Source organism: Emydura macquarii, unplaced genomic scaffold (genome assembly GCF_026122565.2).
Source record: "Emydura macquarii macquarii isolate MOO-44397 ecotype Brisbane River unplaced genomic scaffold, CSIRO-AGI_Emac_v2 contig_1644, whole genome shotgun sequence".
NCBI classification, from domain to species: domain Eukaryota; kingdom Metazoa; phylum Chordata; order Testudines; family Chelidae; genus Emydura; species Emydura macquarii.
The window spans coordinates 24,971,573-24,993,661 of record NW_027131781.1 but is presented as its reverse complement, the minus strand read 5'-3'; the positions used below and the strand labels follow the sequence as shown (position 1 = coordinate 24,993,661).

The following is a 22,089-nucleotide window of genomic DNA, read 5'->3' as shown; positions in this document are numbered from 1 at the left end:
ACCCCTGCCTGTCTTTCCTGAACAGTTTATACCCATCCATGACAGTGCTCCAGTCGTGTGAGTTACCCCACCAAGTCTCGGTTATTCCAGTCATATCATAGTTTCTTGACTGTGCCAGGACTTCCAATTCCTCCTGCTTGTTTAGCAGGCTTCTTGCGTTTGTGTATACTTGAGATACTTGTGTGCACTTGAGATAACTGGCCGATTTTCCTACTTTCTCAGTGTAATTCCGGAGGCCTCCACTGTTGCACCCTTCTCCTTCCTTTTGGTGTCCCACTTCCCCACTTACCTTCGGGCTTAGGTCCCCATCCCCCGTCTAACCTAGTTTAAAGCCCTCCTCACTAGGTTAGCTAGCTTTTCTGCGAAGATACTCTTCCCTCTCTTCGTTAGGTGAATCCCGTCTCTTTCTAGTAATCCTCCTTCCTGGAACAACATCCCATGATCGAAGAATCCAAAGCCCTCTCTCCGACACCACCTGCGTAACCACGCATTTCATCCTTGCACTCTCCTCCGACTTACGTACTGCTTGTTAATCACTCTCAGTGGAATACAATAGGGACCGTCACTTGAAGAAGAAGAGGAAGTTAGTTATCTATAAATAGAGGTTTTTCTTGCGAAGAATGTTCCCTATCTGTATTCCACCTCTTGCCCTCCTTCCCCTGTACTGTGGATCTGTTGGATTTGCACTGGAGAAAAAACTGAAGATGTGGTTGGTTCATCCCCACCCTTTATTACCTTGGATGAAACCATGAGGCGAGACAAGAGTGCATGCACAGACCAACAGATGCTATGGCTTTCAAAATCTCCGGCTTCAGATGCATGGTGTGCATGCGTAAGTGGTCAGTGGAATACCATTAGGGACCACCCATTTTGAAAAGCCTCCAATTACAGGTAAGTAACCGCCTCTTACGGAGTGGCGGTTTCCAGGTTTGTAGGTATAGCTAGTGCTCAGGTTGTTTCCTGGGGAATTTGGAGCAGGCTGCTCTTGAGAAACCAGAACTCCAATGGCAGAACAGTCAACTTGTATGTCTGGAGTGGGAAGTCATGTGCAGCCAGTTAATCGTAGATTGGTTGAACCCTTTGCAGAAACTCAATTTATAGGACAAATTATTGTTCTGTAGAAATGCCTTGTTGGCTTTATAGTTTTGTGTTTATTGTGGCCTCACAAAAAAGAGAGAGAGAAGCAACTAGCTGTTTCATTGTTTTGAGCACTCTGTTTACTATTGAAGGGGAGCAATATCCTGGTATTATTAACTTGATAATCTCATTATCTTTATTCAGTGTTTGATAACTTTATTGCTGTTTTATTTACCAAATATTTGCAGATCCAGAGGTTCCGTTAAACTTGGTGTTTCTGAGGCAACCTTCTTCACTTACCAAAGTTACTGGACAAAGTGCAGTTTTCCCATGTGTCACTGCAGGATTTCCAACTCCAGTTAATAGGTGGATGAGAAACGAAGAAGAACTTACTACAGAAGGGTGAGTAAGGGCTAGTAAATGGAAATTGACTTTCCCCTTACCTAAAATAGTAATATAGGAATTATTATGCGAAGCCAAACTTATGGTTTTATATCTAAGTCCACTCAGCTTCTTCTTAATTTTAAAGCGACATGGTAGATTCTGCTGTTGTAATGTGCAGGGTCTTCATGTTGAGGGTTGTGACAAGCCTTATGCCATATAGGTTGTGTAGACTGAGTCAGTCAGTCCAGGAGACTGGTAAAACATCAGAGTGTCTGTGCAGTAGATCTAAACCACAGGAGTATAAGTGTTATGCCACATGATCACATTTGGTTTTTTTCAGTTTGATTTAAAAAACAGAAAATTGTGCACAAAAGAACTGTTAAAAGAATGTTATTAAAGTTGCAAAGTCAAACATTTGAAAGTTAGGAAATGCCAGAATTAAGGTTGCCTTTGCAACCTAAATGGGCTCCCTTCTGCATATGCATTATGATATTCTTTAATTATATGATTAAATGCTGTTTTTTCCGCAAGACCCTTGCCTCATTCAGTGCACAGAAAGGACAGTACTCAATTAATGAGCAGCTATTCAGTATTTTTTTCTCCTCATTGTTCACTGTATAGTCCTGTGCCTTATTTACTCCATACTATTCAAACCCTGCTTTGAAGATGGTTATTAATTTCCTCATGGGCTTTTCTATGGTGCTCATCTCTATAGTATCTGAGTGGTTCACAAACATTAATTTATTTTCAACATACCTCTGTGGGATTAGGTGGTAATATCCCCACTTTACAGATGAGGAACTAAGTCACGGAGATCAATATTGAAAGTATCCACTAATTTTGGTCCCTAATATGAGACACCTAGGACTTGATTTTTCAGAATGCATAGCATTATATAGCACTTTATATATTCAAAACACAACTCTCATTGACTTCAGTTGCAGAGCTAAGTGCTCAGCCCTTCATCAGTTCATATCCCAGGGTCTCAAGCTGAGCACCCAGAAACATAGGAGCATACAATTAATGACCACACCTGAAAGTTGGATTTAAGGAACTTGCTAGGCACTCTGTGGCAGAGGTAGGGATAGAATCCAGTTCTCCATAGCAGAAGTCAACTGCCTTACCCATGAGATCATCCTTTCTCTTCCTTTACTCTCCTGCCTCAATCATTATATATCTTCCAACTTCTGCATCAAATGCGACCGAGATCATACAGACAAGTCTCCTTCACTGTACAACCTTGATTCATTGATTCAGGACTGAGTATTGCTCATATTTTTCAAGATTTAAAGGCCAGTTATCTAGAATATAAGTGGCTATGTGGGTCTTATATCCTGGGAGGCTGGCCTAAAGTTTACGCTGCAAAAAAACACCTGTAGCCCAAGCTCTGTGGGCCTGAGTCAGCTGACATGGGCCAGCTGCATGTGTTTTATTGCAATGTAGACATATCCCCAGTGACTTGATAGCCCCAGGTGCCTCCATACACTTTTGTGAGCTAATGGTTACTACATCAGTGGACATCTAGTCTCTGAGAAAATAAACTGATAGTTAAGAGGAATATTTATTTTTCCTTTAAAGCTTAAAGTAAATGTTCACTTCTACAAAAGAGAGGGAATAAATAAGGGGTTGGGCCCTAAAAGCCTTTTTTATTTTTAAAAATATTATACTACAAAGTCTCTTTGGTCAGTTAGTGGATGAGAGAGGTATTTTGCTGTTGCTGGCTAAAATTGATGCCAAGTTTGGTCTAACTTTTTCCTTAGAGGAGAGTGTGTGTTAATATAAAGTTTACTTTGAGGGGTGATAAAGGGGAAAATTTGATTTGCCTCACTCTGCAAAAATGAGTTCTTGATTCGTTTATCATAGAGCACAGTTCTTCCTTGAGTGATGGTCCTTATATGTCTTTCACTGTGAGTGCTCATACACTTCACGTGCCTGAGATCAGAAAACTTTTACTAGTAGTGTCTCTTGGTTCACACCTGTGTCTGGTGCCTCCTTGTACTCTGAATCAAGGGTATAAGTGGTGACATTGATAGTCTGCTTCTCTGGTTCCTTTTTAGTGCTTATGGTCTGAGATGGAACCCCTCAGTGTCTGTAGTTTTGCTAGCTGTTCCTGCTTCTATTCTAGCTTTTTGCTATAAATAGTTTACTGTTGGATTGTTGGTTTTTACGAATTTAGGAGGTCATTAGTGTAGATGGAGAGGGAACCCTGTCCCCTGAAACACTATCACTCACTATGCTCTATTTGGGGTTCTTAATATGCCTAAAATCTCCAGATTCAAATCCTGCATGGCCTGTGCCTGGGTCTTCTTGGTGGGTGATTCTCATGACTTGTGTTTATTTTCAATTGGAGAATCTCACATTCCCTCCAAGTGCAATATCAGCCACTTGTTTTCACCGTGAAGTGAGCAATCATGTGACTTCTGGCTCCAAAGACTCCTAATGAAGTGGGCAATGAGGCCTCAGGTTGCCCCCAGGTAATCTGCCCCCACAAGATGCTCCCTAGGTCTGGTCTGGCAGAGACCAGGCATAAGGACACTAGCAGGTGATGGGAGAAGGGTAAGGACAAACATCCCCATAAGAAACAGAAAAAATTCCTTCCCTCCACCTTCCCAGTCAGATGAGAGTCCACGCCCCAGTATGTTTGTGTCAGGAGCTCGTGAGGTGTATGGGTCTGAACTGCTGGTACCAAAGGCCAAGAGTACACCAAAACTGCCAGTTGCAAGAGGGGCAGGAATGACTCTGGCACTAGCAAGAGAGACAATGGAACAATTGTTGTCTGCACCGACAGTACCACACCACAATGGGAAGGAAGGACTTGGCGATTCAGACATTCACTGTCTGAATGAAATAGGCACAATTGGCTCTACCAAAAGGCAGAAGCCCCTTCTGAAACCTGTGAGATTCAGGTACACTGTCGTGGATGACTTGGCCTTTATTTCGATCCAGAGTCACTGATACTTGTGGAACCAATGGTTTCTAAGGATATACCCACAACATTGGTGCACCATTTGCTGGTACCATCCACCAGCCCAAGGTATCACAAAGTGCATGGTACCATTGTTTCCGCTGGTGGAATCTGAAGAGTCCTACTCCGCAGGTGAGCTGGAGACCGAGACAGTGGCTCCTCTGCCTGCTCTGAGGCATGACATCAGCTCTGACAGAGTTCCAGAGTCTCTGGGTACCCTCATACTCCTGGACAGCATACTACTAGGTTCAGGACCAGTGGTACCCTCACCCTTATCCTTATGATCCCACTCACTGGCCCTTTTGGGGTTCTTGGGATCCTTACTTCAGACATCTCAATTTCAAAGGATCTGAGTGGGAGTGCAGACAAAGGTTGCTGCGTAGAGAGGAGCTGCAGCCCCTTCAGTAGAACTATGAGGAGGAGGATCAACCCAAAAAGACAAACCCATTTAATCCTCCTGCAGCAATTTCATCCTCATCACCTGATCAGGTGGCGGCATTGGCTTTGCCATTGTCACCCAACGACTACAAACAGTTTCAGGACCTACGGATTCCCCTGGAGGAAGTCCAGGCCTCACTCATAAGTTGTTGAACGTCTTTCAGACTCCTGGGCCAAGCAAGGTGGCACTTCAGATCAAGAAAATTATATTGGAGCCAACCAAGATGGTCTGGCATACCCTAGCAACAAAAGACCAAGAAAAAGTACTTTGTACCATGAAAAGGGCAGGATGTTTGTTTTCTCACCCCACCTCTGATGATTCAGGCTATCATCAAATGCGAAAGACTCCACCAGTCTGGGTCTACTCCTTTATACAAGGATGCCAAAAGACTGGATCTCTTTGCAAGGAGGCGTTTCTCCTCTACCAGAGTACAATTACACATACAAATGATAAGGCTTTGATTTCAAAATATAATTTTAATTTAACAAACTGGGTGAGTTGACAAATAAACTTCCACAAGAACTCAGTCCTCAATTTCAGGCCATTGTTGACATAGGTAGACTGATTACCAGTTCGTCCTTCCAGTCCTTGGTTGATGCTGCGGATATGGCTTCCTACTCCATAACGTCTTCGGTCATCAAAGAATCGTAGAACATTAGGGTTGACAGGGACCTCAGGAGGTCATCTAGTCCAACCCTCTGCTCAAAGCAGGACCCACCCCAAATAAATCATTCCAGCCAGGGCTTTGTCAAGACAGGCCTTAAAAACCTGTAAGGATGGAGATTCCACACTTCCCTAGGTAACCATTCCAGTGCTTCACCACCCGTCTAGTGAAAAAGTTTTTCCTAATATCCAACCTAGACCTCCCCCATTGCAATTTGAGACTATTGCTCCTTGTTCTGCCATCTGCCACAACTGAGAACAGCATAATTCCATCCTCTTTGAAGCCCCACTTCAGGTAATTGAAGGCTGTTATCAAATTCCTCTTAACTCTTCTCCTCTGCGGTCTAAATAAGCCCAGTTCCCTCATCCTCTCCTTATAAGTCATGTGCTCCAGCCCCCTAATCATTTTCGTTGCCCTCCGCTGGGCTCTCTCCAATTTGTCCACATCCTTTCAGTAGAGGGGGGGCCCAAAACTGGACATACTACTCCAGGTGTGGCCTAACCAGTGCCAAATAGAGGGGAATAATTACTTCCCTCAGTCTGCTGGCAATGCTTCTACAAATGCAGCCTGGTATGCCGTTAGCCTTCTTGGCAACAAGGGCACACTTATGACTCATATCCAGGTTCTTGTCCATTGTAACCCCTAGGTCCTTTTCTGCAGGACTCTGCACTTGTCCTTAATGAACCTCATCAGATTTCTTTTGGCCCAATCCTCCAATTTGCCTAGGTCACTCTGTATCCTATCCCTGCCCTCCAGCATATCTACCACTCCCCCAGCAAAGTGTCATCTGCGAACTTGCTGAGGATGCAATCCCCCATCCTTCAGATCATTAATGAAGATGTTGAACATAACTGGTCCCAGGACCGACCCCTGGGACACTCTGCTTGATATCGGCTGCCAACTAGACATCGAACCATTGATCACTACCCATTGAGCCTGACAATCCAGCCAGCTTTCTATCCACCTTATAGTCCATTCATCCAACCATACTTCTTTAACTTGCTGGCAAGAATACCAGAGGAGACCGTATCAAAAGCTTTGCTAAAATCAAGGTATATCACATCTATCGCTTTCCCCACATCCACAGAGCAAGTCACCTCATGCTTCAAAATGGATTCCTAGAGGACCTGCTCCAAGATTTTTCTGGGGACTGAGGTGAGGCTGGCTGGTCTGTAGTTCCCTTATATCCTCTTTCTTCCCTTTCTTGAAGATGAGCACTATATTTGCCTTTTTCCAATCATCAGGGACCTCCTCCCCATACTGTGCTGTCCAGTGCAGTAGTCTGGGAGCTGACCTTGTCTGTGAAGAGAGAGGCAAAAAAAGCATTGAGTACTTAGCTTTTCCCACATCCTCTGTCACTAGGGTGCCTCCCCCATTCAGGAAAGTGCCCACACTTTCCCTGACCACCTACTTTTTTCTAACATACCTGTAGAAACCCTTTTCATTACCCTTCATGTTCCTTGCTAGCTGCAACTCCAGTTGTGCTTTGGCTTTCCTGATTTCACCCCTGCATGCTCAAGCAATATTTTTATACTCCTCCCTAGTCATGTGTCCAAGCTTCCATTTCTTGTAAGCTTCATTTTTGTGTTTGAGCTCACCGAAGATTTCTCTGTTAAGCCAAGTTGGTAGCCTGCCACATTTGCCATTCTTTCTGCACATCGGGATGGTTTGTTTCTGTGCCCTCAATAAGGTTTCTTTAAAATACAGCCAGACCTCCTGGACTTCTTTCTCCCTCATATAGCCTCCCTGGGGATCCTACCCATCAGTTCCCTGAGAGAGTCAAAGCCTGCTTTTCAGAAGTCCAGAGTGCATATTCTGTTGCTCTCCTTTCTTCCTTTTGGCATGATCCTGAACTTGACCATCTTCTGGTCACTGCTGTCAGGTTGCCATCCACTTCCCCTACCAATTCTTCCCTGTTTGTGAGCAGCAGGTCAAGAATACAGCCCCTAGTTGGTTCCTCCAGCACTTGCACCAGGAAGTTGTTCACAACTCTCTCCAAAAGCTTCCTGGATTGTCAGTTTACTGCTGTATTGCTCTCCCAGGAGACGTCAGGGTGATTGAGAACTCGGGCCTGTGATCTGAAAATTTCCATTAGTTGTCTGAAGAAAGCCTCATCTGCCTGGTCTCATGGTCTATAGCAGACTCCCACCATGCATCCTTGTTGCTCTCGCCTCTAAAGCCTGTTGAGAGTCTCTGGGTTAAGTTTTCTCCAGTTTCATACTGGAGCTCTGAGCAATCATACAGCTCTCTTACATACAGTGCAACTCCTCCACCTTTTCTCCCCACCTGTCCTTCCTGAACAGTTTATACCCATCCATGAGAGTGCTCCAATCATGTGAGTTACCCCATAAATCTCGGTTATTCCAGTCACGTCATAGTTTCTTGACTGTGCCAGGATTTCCTATTCTACCTGCTTGTTTCCCAGGCTTCTTGCATTCCCGTACAGGCACTTAAGATAGCTAGCCGATTGTCCTACTTTCTCAGTACGAATCAGGAGGCCTCCCTTGTTGCACCCTCCTCCTTGTGCTTCCTCCCGTTATCCCCCTTCCCCAGTTACCTCCGGGCTTAGGTCTCCGTCCCCTGGTGAACCCAGTTTAAAATCCTCCTCACTAGGTTACCCAGCCTGTCTGTGTAGATGCGCTTCCCTCTCATTGTTAGGTGGATCCCATATCTTTCTAGCAGTGCTTTTTGGAATGACATCCCATGGTCGAAGAATCCAAAGCCCTCTCTCTGACACCACCTGCATAACCATGCATTTACTTCCACAATTCGTTGGTCTCTACCTAGGCCTTTTCTTCAATAGGGAGGATGTACGAGAACACCACTTGCACCTCACACTCCTTTAACTTTCTTCCCAGAGCCGTATAGTCTTCAGTGATCTGCTCAAGGTCGTTCTTATCAGTATCATTGGTACTCACATGGACAAGTAGGAAGGAGTAGTGGTCCGAGGGCTTAATGAGTTTCTCAGCAGACTCTGTCACATCCTGAATTCTAGCTCCAGGCAAGCAGCACACTTCTTGAGTTTCCCAGTCTGGATGGCAGATGGTCTTTGTGGCTTCAGTCTTCTGGTTTCCCAAGAAGGTTCAAGCTACTGTGGAGGGACCTCCGTTTCAAGAGCAACAATCTGTTCAGTGAAACTGTTAAGGACTCCCATGCAACCCTCTGCTCTTTGGGTTTTTGCACCGCAGCACCTCAGAGAAGGTACTCCAGACTGCCGCTATACAAACAGAGCATACGACCCTCCTAGGAAACTCAAAGAGTATAGCATGGCAGACAAAATGCCCTGCCATTGTTCTCTTTCCTAGTCTCAGCCTCCAACTGAGTGACCATGTTGATGGAACCTTGAGAACCACCAGCCAGTCTCCACCCTCTCCAATACCCCTTTCAGTGGCAGCTTAGCCCATTTCTTTCAGGCCTGGCATCATATCACATCAGCCAAATGGGTCATAGAGGCCATCTCTACTGGCTACTCAATAGAATTTCTCGCTGTTCCTCTTCAGAGACCTCCCCCCTCCTCGAGGATTCTCAGACAGGAGGTAGATTGATCCAACTAGGAGCTATAAGATCTGTGTCTCGTCAACACAGAGGAAGCGGTTTTTATCAAGATGTTTCCTTGTCCCCATGAAGGGAGGCTGGAGAGACCCACTTTGGATCTCGGACAACTGAATGTCTTTGTATGCCATTCAGGATGACCAGGCTGGCCAATCTAGTCCCCTCCCTAAGTGTAGGTGACTGGTTTGCATCTCTTGGTTTGAAGGGTGCTGATTTCTATATAGTCTTTCATCCAGTGCATAGGTTATTCTTGTGCTTCACGGTGAGCCTAAATCATTATCAGTACAGAGTTCTTCCCTTCAGTCTCTCAACGGCCCTTAGTTTTTTGCTGTGGTACCGGCATACCCGTGTCATCAGGGCAGCCCATTGTTTCCATACTTTGATGATTGGCTGCTCACGAGCTGGTCATACCAGGAGGTACAACTTACAGTCCTATCCCTCTGCAGCCTTCTTCAGTCTTTAGGACTTCAAGTAAACCTGGAAAAGTCCACCTTAGTTCCAGTGCAAATTATAAAATGTATTGGAGCAACTCTGAACTTATTTCAGCAAGAGCATGCTTACCTGAAGACAGAGTCCAAGCAACGAGGGACCTCATAGCTCAGCTTCAGCTGAGCCCTCATAGGACAGTTTGATCTTGTCTGGTCCTTCTAGACCACATGGCCTCCTGCACCTATGTGACACTCTTCACAAAGCTCCATCTCCAGTGCCTCCAGGCTTTCCTTTTTCAACTCCTAGCCGGTTTCTCAACTCTGAATGAATCAGTCATTGAATTGAACTAACCGAATAAACTAAAATAAGGCAAATATTCTCTCTATGTGCAGACTGTTGAAAGCTAGTTTAGTGCTTCAGCAAACTCTGGTTCCAGTTGCTTAGCTAGTGACTTCACCAGTTCAGTGGTTTGTCTTTACTTAAAACTTTGGCAGCATACATGTACTGCTTGAATATTTGGTAATTTAATTTAATTTATTTTAAAGATTATACGAAGTGTAGGCTTTAATATAGTTTGTCAGAATTTCAAATGTAATCTCTTATATCGATTTATTTTTAAAGAAAAGTGTGTTTAACATTCAAAAAATCCAGTTTAAATAAAATCTGATTTTTTTTTTACATTTGTTTTTATTCACAATGCTACTGAACCACTCAGGGCTATTGGTAAGTTCTAAAATAGCTTGTTTTTGTGAACTAAAATACTTATCTGTGATGACCATGCACACAAATATAAACTTGCTAATTAAGGTCTGGATAGATTTTTTTATGTATGTTGAGACTCCTTTTAAAAGAAATGTTAAAGATCAAGTTTAAAAAAAAAAAAAAAAAAAAAAAAAAAGGAATGAGCAGAGATTGGGATCCGGTCCACAAGTAGTGGACATGAAGTATTTGGGAGAGGGGATCACCTTCCTGTGAAGGAATGAAAGATGATAAAGTAGAACTGAAGTCAAGAGGAAAAGTTGAAGACAGAAAAGAGAGCTGTTTTGCTTTAATCGTTCTGTAATGTTAGCTTTTAAGCGTACCCCTTTCTTACCACTAGATTCATTGCTTTATTTGATAATATAACCATTTTACATTCTGTTTTTAACTGTAGCAAATCACTCTTCATAGAATTAAAGAAATTGTTCTCTCAAGCTAGATGTTCAATTAGAATCTATATTGTTAAGAAACCATATTCTTAGCAATTCCGGGGAATGCATCTTGTGGAAAGAATATTTATATTGTGAGCCTAATGCAGTGGATGTAGTTAGTTTGATGGAATGTTTGTCAAAGATTTCAACAGGATTTAAAGTAATGAAATGTGTCATATTTCAGTATCAGTAAATTTTAATGGTGTCAGTCTTCGCAGGTTTAAACAATTTCATGGAATTATTATTTGAAGCAAAGCTATGTGATGCACGTAGTAAATTATGAAATTAACTCCCCATGATAAAATATTTCCCGAACTAATTCCTTTCAGTACCTCCACTGAACTATTTATTTTAAAAATCCTAGCTAACTTATCAGAGGGTAAGAGTTTAAGCACATTTGTTACCCAAACACGTAGTAACATTACCATGAGATTTATCAGTCGCTGTCTGCAAGATGGTACATGTGCAACACCACCTCGTAGATTCAGCAATGAGTGATGCAAGTCATGCTTTTAGCCGCCCCCCCCCCCCCCCCCCCCCCCCCCGGGTCCATGGTGGCAAAGGGATGGAGGGGATTTGGAGTTCTGGGGGGGTAAAGTTAGAGGTCTGGGGGAAGAAGTTGAAGGACCAAAGGGGTTGAGGGTGCAGTGGGGGAAGATCTAGGGGTTTGGAGGATGGTGTGACATAGCAAGAGTTGCCTGTCTATGGCGGAGAGGTACATTGGGGGGCTCAGGCTGGAAGACAAGATGGGGTGTGGAAGATGGGGTATTGCACAGCTGTGAGGCAGAGGTACATGGGGGACCAGTACTTACTGGAGAACGTGAAACAGCCCATCCCTCCTGTCTCCTGTCTTGGGGGTGTTGATTGGACTCGGCTTCCTGCTCTGGGTATTTCAACTTCTGAGGTCATCATTTCTGAGTGGCATTGTGACCTGGTACATGGAGTCACAATGTTACTCACTCAGGTTTGCCCTGGCTGGGGTGATGGAGGGGTGGTTGTGCCAGACCTGAGCACCAATGTGCTCCCATATCCCAGGTATGAGCCCAGCCAGCCCCTGAAACCCTTTGACACATTCTGGTGAACTAATTTTGGGTCTTTATTCATAGGTTGAGAAACCCTATTCTAAAGCTTGTACTCTTATATTTAACTACATGATTTATCACAGCTAGAGAGAGGTAGGAGGAAGCATTGGTCTTTCATTTGAAAAACATTAAAGGAAATGCAACACTGTAAGTTATAGTCAACTGAAAGCTGCCCTTTCAAGAGTAAGTGGTTAATTAAACAAATCTGTTAAAGAAATGTAGCTGACTAATCACATCACGTGCCAAAAGGCAATGAATAATCCCTTGTAAATGATTATCTAGCAAAATATTAGCTATTAAGAAGATTATACTCAAACTCTTCAGCACACTGAAGTTACAAAAGAATCTTGCTCAGTTGTCAAAGGGATGGATTATTTGCTTTGTGTGTGCACCCTGCAAAAACACATTTCTTAAAACAACAGTGGCCTTTTAAATCCAGTTGCCCAGGCAAACTTAATTCTGCCTCCTTGTATGTCCAACCTGTGCATGAGGCAGAGGTCCTGTGGAAAAATAGAATGTGATCTTATAACTAAAGAGTGTTTTGTTATGTGTATGCACAATCTAGCTTTTCCTAACTTTCAAGTGCTTGACTTTGCAATCTAAACTTTAGATGACTTTTTAAACATTGGTTTTGTATGTAATTTTCCATACGTTGGAGGGGTCTCTGATGCCATATGTGAGATCTGCGGGTGAGTAGTTAATCCAGCTATCTCCCCATAACCACTACTGCAACTGCTCTGGCAGAGCACATGTGTTTCCAGGATAGTGAATGGTTGTGGTGGTGGTGGTTCTGCTGCTGCTACTTTGGCATTTGCATGGGGCCCAGAAATCTTCAGTATTCACATCCAGTTATGATGTTGGCATGCTGCCAACACTCTCTTGAAGAATAAATGTGAGAGGAAACAGCCATTTTTAACAGTTTATAAGTGTTGAACCAGAGTGGAATTTCAGAAGATACCTTTCTAGCTTGCGGGCTTTCTCTCTGCAGGATTTTAAAGTCCTGTTGCAAATAATATAGCTAGCGCTTCTGCAGAAAACATCACAAGCATATTTTATAGTGGAAAGTGTTAGGCAAACAAAATGAAAGGGTTTCTACCAGCTTCTCCTATAATGTTTGTTCATCTATAGAAATGTGATATTTAAATTCAGCACCTAGAAAATGCATTCTTCTAGGAAGATTCTATTCAATAAAAACATGATATTGTGTAACATGAAGTAGGGAAATTTTCTCTATTTTAAATCGTCTCTTTCCATTAGTGAGTGTTTGAGTTTCAGAATGGCTACCACATATATAACTGCAAGCAGTCTTGCTGATTAATGTGGTAATGTACCTTTTGGCAGATCTCTGGACTAAACCAGTGCTTGCTTTATATTTAGTTTTTTAATCTCTCAGAAAACTAATTCAGGCAAAAGCAGTTTCATCAAAGAAAAATAAGAGAAATGAGATATTGAGGAAAAAAGAAGAGGGTGTTTTTCACAGGAATGGTATTTTTGTATTGAGCATATACCAGTTACCCAGCAGGATTTATTGATTGAGCGTTTAAATGATTCATGATAAAATGCCTATTTCAAAAGTCAAAATAGAAAAAGGTGTGCTGCTGCAGCACAGAACTGCTGTTCAGATCTAGCCTTTTGAAAAGACATTCCTATATAACCTTAGTTTTATTTTGATCTAAGTATATAACTTGTTTTTCAGACTTTATATTTCTTTTAGCCAAACATAGTATGCAGTAAAGTGTCCAGCTAAAAAAAGTGAATCAATATTATTGGCAGGAGTGGTAGCATCTACTACAGTTAAGCAGTGGTACCACTTAACAACATTCCAAAAGTTTTACTTGTCAGGCTGAAATTTTCATTCTTGGCTTCTGCCCAAAGATGAATTTTATTGGAAACTATGAGCAAAACCAGTTAATCTATTTTTGAATATGAGAAGAGTAAGAGAAAAAGATCCATTACAAAAAATAACACTTCTGACCACTTTTAACAGCTGTACAGTCAAAATAGGTGTAGATAGAAAGGTGAATAGGGCATCAAATAGCTCTCACTGAGAAGTGCCTTTGAGTGGTTTGATAACAAGTGGTTTTGAGTTTACTGAATTTTGAGCTGTATTGCCAACTCTCATGATTTTATCACAAGTCTTGTGGTATTTGGTGTTTTTCATATACCTATCCTTTAGGTCTTCTGCTCAATTGTTCATTGTGGTTGCAGACAGAGTTAAAGTCGACCAGTTTCTATTCAGAGGATTTCATCCTGAATTTCTTCATGAGTTCATTTATGCTACCGGTTGGCTAATATAACTCCACCAACTAGAATATTGGCTCATTCCAAGAGAGTGCAGGCAACATTGGCAGCTTTCCTGCTGCAAGTGCCTACTATAGGCATTTGTAAAGTGGTGACTTGGCCATGAATCCACACTTTTGCTGCTCATTATGCTGTCTCCCATCAGTCAAAGACAGTACCAGTTTTGGATGGGTTGTCTTACAATAACTGTTAAGAAAGACTCTGAGCCCACCTCTGCATTTGTGTGCTTGTGAGTCACTTACAGTGAAATGGACATGTGCAAGCACTGGAAGAAGAAATGGTTATCTCCTTTAACTGTTGTTCAAGATTTGTTGCACATGTCCTTTCCACAGCCTGCCCTCCTTCCCCTCTCTGCCAGAATCTATCCAGTGCAAAGGAACTGAAGGAGGTCAGTGGTGGCTCTTCCCTCTTAAAACCACACACTGGAGGGTGTGATAGGAAGGGGTGCTCAGACTGTCCCAATGGGTACTGCCAAAGGAAAAAATTACCTGACAGCTGGGCCAGGGGCACGCATGCACCTACAGGGAATAAACATGTGCAGTGTACTTCAAAGAACAAGTTGTGGAAAAGTAGGTAACAGTTTCTTTCTGGCCCTCCTGATTGCAGAGAAAGGCCTTGAAAGTGTGACGTGACTTTGTCTTAAAGGTTCAGAAAGAGAGATTATAAGAAAGGGCTTGCATGTAATGGTTCCTGCTGTCTTCTCTCAGCTAATGCAGAACTAGCCAGCCATATAATTCGCCTGCATAAGTACCATTGCTTATGACAGTCAGATTGCTAAGGGCTCTCAGTTTGGTCTTCCTGGAACAAAGGAATCTCAACCTAATTCCCTGAGCTCTTTTTTAAAAACAGGCAAACAAAACATTTTTAACCCCTCTGAAGTGTTGCTTTCCCTTATATATCATCTCCATAGTTAGTTTTACCTCAGTTTTTTGGGTCATGCAACTAGAATCATCCACAGAAGAGCCTTATCTCCAAGTCTTCCTGGACATTTGTTCTTAGTCTGATTCCTAATTTGTATCCAAACAGAACTATTCCTTTCGCATAATTCAGAAGATGTTCTTTATTTTTTATTTTTTAAACCAGCACATCCAACAGAAAAGTTAGTTCATAAACTGGAATACAGACCTGTAAATTATCTGGATAGAGCAGTCTTGGAAAAAACTTAAATGCCCTTCTGTGCTCTGTGGTGGACATGAAATCGAAGACAGCTCCAAAGGCCTCTGTCTCATAACAAATTACACTTGCAATCATGCTAGTATCTCTCTTCCAATAATATAATCATAATTTAAAATGTTTTAAGAGAGGAAGCTCTTGCCTTTTAATAACATTATAAAGGAAAAAAGTGTGATTATACTAGTTTGAATTTACACAAAAGTGTTCTTAGTTTTGGACTTTTGACTTGATGTCAAACTCAGAAAGATTAGATTGCTCTAATTAATAACTATAGACCCAGTGAATACTAAATTAGTCAGGGACTAATTTATCAGAAAAATCTGGCTCTGCAGTTCCAGAATAGGCAGCTGATATACTTCTATTTCCCATTTTCATTAGAGAATTAGGAAGATTTGGGACTTATCCAGTCAACCAGACTTTTGTTGTTTGTTTCTCAGTTTTGCTTTTTGTTACTAATGTATGTGTACTTATCTACAGATGTGTAAAATAAAACTGTGCAAGGACTGAGGAGTGTTGAAAGATTCTTCCTAAATATAAGGAACAGCACAGAAGAGGGCAGGATGATAAATGGAAACGAATACCAAAGAAGAGAGCATAGAAGTATTGTTCTTTGTTCATGAAAAAGCATTCACGTGGCTTACATAATAAAATCTGAAGATAGATATTTTTTCCGAAGGAGATACAAGTCAGCCCTCAACGTTCATATGGCCAAGAGATCTGTATCTAAACTTAAGTCCTCCTACTGTTTTAGTGAAGGGAGCCCTGGTAGCATAGGTTTTATTTTGGAGCTCTTGTATCCAATTGAAATGGTTGCCTTCTTTACAAAAACGGAATTACACAGAGTATTTACAACTATTTATTTCTCATGTTGCATAGAGCTAAGTTTGGCTTTTGGTATACTTGACTTAACTACTTTCCAGCTGTGGCTGGAGTGGTTTTAGTGCTGGGAAAATTTTCCTTTGAAGACAGTGATTGAATACTTACATCTTTCATGAATTTTAATTACAGTATTTTAAAATAACTTGAATTGCATTTAACTCATAGGCTTTGAAGCCTGAAAATGGAAAAAAAATGCCTTAATATTGTGTGGGATGTGTATTGTTGAACTTAAGCTTATGTTTAAAGTAAAATCCTAGAAATAACCAGTTTAGTTAAAAACATGCCATCTAGTTAAAATATACCATTAAAGAATCCAACCCCAGAAGTGATGTAAACAGCCATTTTTTCAGTGTATTTTGGAAGTTTCATTTGGAGACCTTTCATATTTCCTTCTATCAGCATTCCATACAGATAAGTGTGTTTGCTACATTACCTATATGTCCTGTCTTTGCACAGCTCTGAAAGATTCTCGTTGCTGGCGGGAGGGAGCCTGGAGATCAGTGATATCACAGATGATGATGCAGGGACATACGCCTGCATTGTGGATAATGGAAATGAGACAATTGAAGCTCAAGCAGATCTTACAGTTCAAGGTATGCAGAATGTTTAATTTTGAGAAAGAACTAATCTCCACATATGTGAATATATTCAGGGGTTTGTTCTTGCATGTTCGTTTCAAGATTTTACTTCAAAAGGGATTCAGATTTTTGCTCTTGCTATAAAACAAAACAACAACAACAAACAAACAAAAAACAAGTTGGTTTCCTATAAATGTCACATGATTGTGCTCTGTTTTTTACTCTTTGTATTGTTCATGATTTCATAAACACTTAAGTGAGGCATTACATTTTTATATTCGTGTATTAACCACATTGAAGACAGTTTCACACATCAGATGACTACAACAATATTAAATGTTTGGCACCATAAACTTTAAAAAAGATGAATTCAAACTGGAACAGGTGCAGAGAAGGACAACTAGGATGGACCACGGAATGGAAAACCTGCCTTAAGAGAGTTGATTCTTAAGAGCTTGGCTCGTTTAGCCTAACCAAAAGAAAGCTGAGGGGAGATATGATTGCTCTCTATAAATACATCAGATGGATAAATACCTGGGAGGGAGAGGAATTATTTAAGTTAAGCGCCAATGTGGACACAAAAACTAATGGATATAAACTGGCCATCAGGAAGTTTAGACTTGAAATTAGATGCAGGTTTCTAACCATCAGAGGCGTGAAGTTCTGGAATAGCCTTCCAAGGGGAGCAGTGGGGGCAAAAAGCCTAGCTGGCTTCAAAATTAAGCTTGATACATTTATGGAAGGGGATGGTATGATGGGATAGTCTAGTTTGGCAATTGACTGATCTTTGATTACTGGTGGTAGATATGCCAGTGGCCTGAGAAGGGATATTAGATGGGCTGGGTTCTGAGTTGTTATAGAGAATTCTTTCTAGGGCATCTGGCTGGTGAATCTTGCCCACATGCTCTCAGGGTTTAACTGATTGCCATATTTGGGGTCAGGAAGGAATTTTCCCCCAGGGCAGATTGGCAATGACTCTGGGGTTTTTTTGCCTTCTTCTATAGAATGGGGCACAGCTCACTGCTGGTGGATTCTTTAAACCATGATTTGAGGACTTTAATAACTCAGTCATAGGTTAGAAGTTTATTACAGGAGTTGGTGGGTGAGGTTCTGTGGCCTGCATTGTGCAGGAGGTCAGACTAGATGATCATATTGGTCCCTTCTGACCTAGAGTCTATGAGTAAACTTTCCTAAAGGGGACAGTCTCTAGGTTATTAGGATTGAAAGTTGACCTACCTTTATAATTACCTCCTAGGTCTTACCTGAAAAGGACACAGTCACAGGTATTTTTCATAATCCTTAAAAATGTTACTGTCTTAGAGTAACCTATTGGAAAAATATAAAACTGGAATCCATTTATTTACCTAATTTCCTCTTCTATTGTGTGCATATCATTTACTTGTAAGGTTGCTCATGAATGCGATTAATAGAAACAACATTGAGACAAATATTTAAAGACACAATTTCAGTGATGTAAACTTTGCAAATTAGTATGTAAATAAAGTAGGTTCTCGTGGGGGCACGGAAAGTTAGGCAAAATGTTTGACTTCTTAATCCTTGCCATGCCTCGTGAGGGATTCTCAGAATATGAATTTTTAATTGGAACTTTGTTATACTAAAGGGTAAAGAAATGCCCCCAAATGCCTAACTGGTCCATATACGCTGCTTCTTTTCATAGAGCATGACTGATTTGTTTACAGTGGTTTGTACCGTAATGAAGGCTGCTTTTATAAAAACAATTAACCCCCTTCCCCCACAACATTGTTCTCCAGAGGTTGCATTTCTAAGTGATTTTTTATTATGTTTTAATGGTAGAATTAGCCAATCTTATAATAGTAATTATGGCATAATTTTAGAGCTCTTCATGTTTTATAATAAATGAAGAACAATAGCCCTGTGTTGCAGGCAATTCCTTTTTATAGACATTTGTCTCCTCTAATGAGATTATCTTTTATTAGTTTGTCCACCTAAGAAAAGGAAGTAACTTTGTGACAGAAACCAAAGCTAATTCTGCATGGTTGGAATCTGAACGAATAACTTTTTTCCTTTTAGGAAATTAATACATTTACCATTCATTTTATTGTTTGCAGGTGCTAAGATTGTTGATCCTATTCATTAGTGCTGACATAATTAAGACTGGAAATGACCACAAATACACTTTAAATTGTCTAGAAAAAGAGAAACACTGAAGTTGAAACTTAATATACAAATACACAGAACCAAGTATACAGATTCAATGTACTTTTTTCTGGCTGTCCAGAGTAATAAGCACAACTTTATATGACAGAAATGCCTCTCAGAATGTATATTCATTGAACACTGTCTTAAATTTTCATAAAGTGACAAGGTGGGTGAGGTTATATCTTTTACTGATTCGACTTTTGGTAGTGAAAATGCCAAGCTTTTGAGCTACACAGAGCTCTTCTTCTGTTTCATGGAAGTCTGCTCTCTTCAGATGAGGTCATTTAGATGCCCTTCTAGGGAAAATGTCATTCTGAATTAAACAAACTGCCCTTTCTTAAATCTTCTTTTCTTGGGCATACCTTTGCCTACACTTGCTTGCCAAAAGATGGAGATAGTACAGAGACATTGTTTGATATTGTCATGCACCATATGTAGGGGGAATTTAGGGTCAACTAACTTATTTGTTTTTGTCTTCAGTGGTGAATGCAATACCGTGCCAACTGAACTGATGATAGATTTTTGTGTGGAGAGAGACCTTCCAGACTGCTTCCAACCTTGGAGTACTACTTTTGTGTGCAGCTGTTTTGGTATCTAGTGCATAGCCTGGACTTGCTGCTGCATTTGTGACATTTATATTGTGTAAAGAATAATGACTCAACCTTTGTCTGTACCCAGATTTTGCAGTATTGGGATTTGTAGTGTAGGCAAGGTTCTCACAGGCCCTGTACTTCTTAATGCCATGTCAATTAAACCTACACAGAGCAAATCTAATCAACCTGGTTTTAACAATGGCTGCACCTGTGGCAAATTTGTTTACGCTAGATATCCTAACATTCCTAACATTGAGCCCATTTATAAAGGGTGAGTGAGTATTCCTTACACAAGACAGAAATCATGAAGTGCAGCAGCAAGTCCCAGGCTGTTTTATACCTTCAAGGTTTGGCATCTATGATAGTAATCTGTGAAGTGGTACTTTGCATTTATTTCTACTGGAGAATAATTATCTTTTATTTTATTTTTGGATCTCAGATTTGAAGAATTTCCAGAAGTGTTTTCCCCTATCTCCCTATTGGGCTGTCTCTAAGAGGACGATTAAATGATCACATCAAAGGGATGTTATCTGTAGTCCTCCAAAGTGGATAATCTTGATTCAAAATGCCATTCTGCTGGCCTGGGGAGCCTACTTAGGGAAGGATAGGAAAGGAATTCAGGGTCATTAAGAGAGTGAGCCATCAGTCCCGTAGAAATGAAAGAGAGAGAAGGTGGTGGGGCTGGTTTTGTTCAACATCTTCATTAATGATCTGGAGGATGGGATGGATTTGCACCCTCAGTAAGATTGCAGGTGACGCTAAGATGGGAGGAGTGGTTGATATGCTGGAGAGTAGGGCTAGGGTACAGAGTAACCTAGACAAATTGGAGGATTGGTCCAAAAGAAATCTGATGAGGTTCAGGAAGGACAAGTGCAGAGTCCTCTACTTAGGACGGAAGAATCCCATGCACTGCTATAGACTGGGAATGGAGTGGCTAGGCAGCAGTTCAGCAGAAGAAAACCTGAGGGTTACAGTGGACAAGAAGCTGGACATGAGTAAACTGTGTGCCCTTGTTGCCAAAAGGGCTAATGGCATATTGGGCTGCATTAGAAGGAGCATTGCCAGCAGATCGAGGGACGTGATTATTCCCCTCTATTTGGCACTGGTGAGTCCTCATTTGGAAGACTGTGTCCACTTTTGGACCCCGTACTACAGAAACGATGTGAACAAATTGGAAAGAGTCCAGCGGAGGGCAACAAAAATGATTAGGGGGCTAGAACACAAGACTTACGAGGAGAGGCTGAGGGAACTAGGCTTGTTTAGTCTGTGGAAGAGAAGCATGAAGGGGGATTTGATAGCAGCTTTTAAATATCTGAAAAGAGTGTTCCAAGAAGGATGGAGCTTGGCTGTTCTCAATGGTAGTAGATGACAGAACTAGGAGGAATGGTCTCAAATTGCACTGGGGAAGGTCTAGGTTGGATATTAGGAAAATCTTTTTCATTAGGAGGGTAGTGAAGCACTGGAATGGGTTACCTAGGGAGGTGGTGGAATCTCCATCCTTAGAGGTTTTTAAGGTGCGGCTTGACAAAGCCCTGGCTGGGATGATTTAGGTGGGATTGGTTCTGCTTGGAGCAGGGGCTTGGACTAGATGCCTCCTGAGGTCCCTTCCAACCCTAATCTTCTATGATTCTATGGATGAGGTAAAGCTTTTATTGAACCAACTGCTTTTGGTGAGAGAGACAAGCTTTCGAGCCACACAGAACTCTTCTTCAGGTCTGGGAAAGGTACTCCCAATGTCACAGCAAAATGCAAGGTGGAACTACACTGTATACACTAGAAATAAAGGCAGTCAGGCTCACCCTTTATATTCAGTGCAAACTGCGTGGCCAACCCTACAGCTGAGAATCTAAACCAAACATTGGGTAGGTTGAACAGGAAAGAGAAGAATAGGACACATCTTCATTGGAAATACCCATCTGGACATGGTTTCATACATTCTCTAGGCACTGTAGAATTAGCATTCAGGAACTGGCCAGTTAGGGTGCCATTAGGTGCTAATCTCTTCCATCTGTTAGTGACTATACTGCTTTGGGTAACAGCAAGCATCGACACTGGCACAGAAGAGAAGAGAGAATGGAAAGAATACATAGCTTTTCTTTGTGCTAATTTATTTTTTTGGAGGTCTTCTGTGCTGGTTCAGGTTCCTTCCATATTCAGATTAGTGGAGTCATGTATTTATGGTAGTTAAAACCTAGTTGAGAGTTCAATGCATATTTACCTATGGTTGTTAGGAAGCGGTAGGAGTCTCAACTGAAGCATCAGCAAGCCCCATTACCAAAAAATCTTTGTATGCTGTCTCCATATGCTGGCAGGGTGGAACTGTACTCAAGTGTATTGTATTGGCATAGCAGCTCTAGAGAAAGAAAATGAGTAGATGAAAAAAATTGCCTTTTGGTTAGTGGTCTTTATTTAACCATTGAGTTTATTTTAAAAAATTGCAACCAAGGAAGCCATGATATAGTATTAAACTGTTGAGAAAGTCACCTTTCAAGAGTGACTACTGTGCTTATCTCTGGAGTATTGAGTTTTAAAATAAGGGTTAAAAGCCTCCCTCCAAAAATTTACATAATGTGTTGTGAAATGTTAGGTCACAGAATATCAG

The 22,089-nt window shown here is 41.4% G+C and overlaps 1 protein-coding gene across 10 annotated transcripts in view; it reads left to right on the top strand.

The window, feature by feature from the left end:
* NEO1 (neogenin 1) overlaps nt 1-22,089 on the top strand; it is a 388,142-nt gene that overhangs the window by 210,525 nt on the left and 155,528 nt on the right. For all 10 annotated transcript variants that reach the window (XM_067555974.1, XM_067555971.1, XM_067555970.1 and 7 more), the window contains exons 4-5: nt 1,326-1,479; nt 16,592-16,728. In XM_067555974.1, the coding sequence (XP_067412075.1) occupies nt 1,326-1,479; nt 16,592-16,728 (291 nt within the window). The remainder of the gene's footprint in view (nt 1-1,325; nt 1,480-16,591; nt 16,729-22,089) is intronic.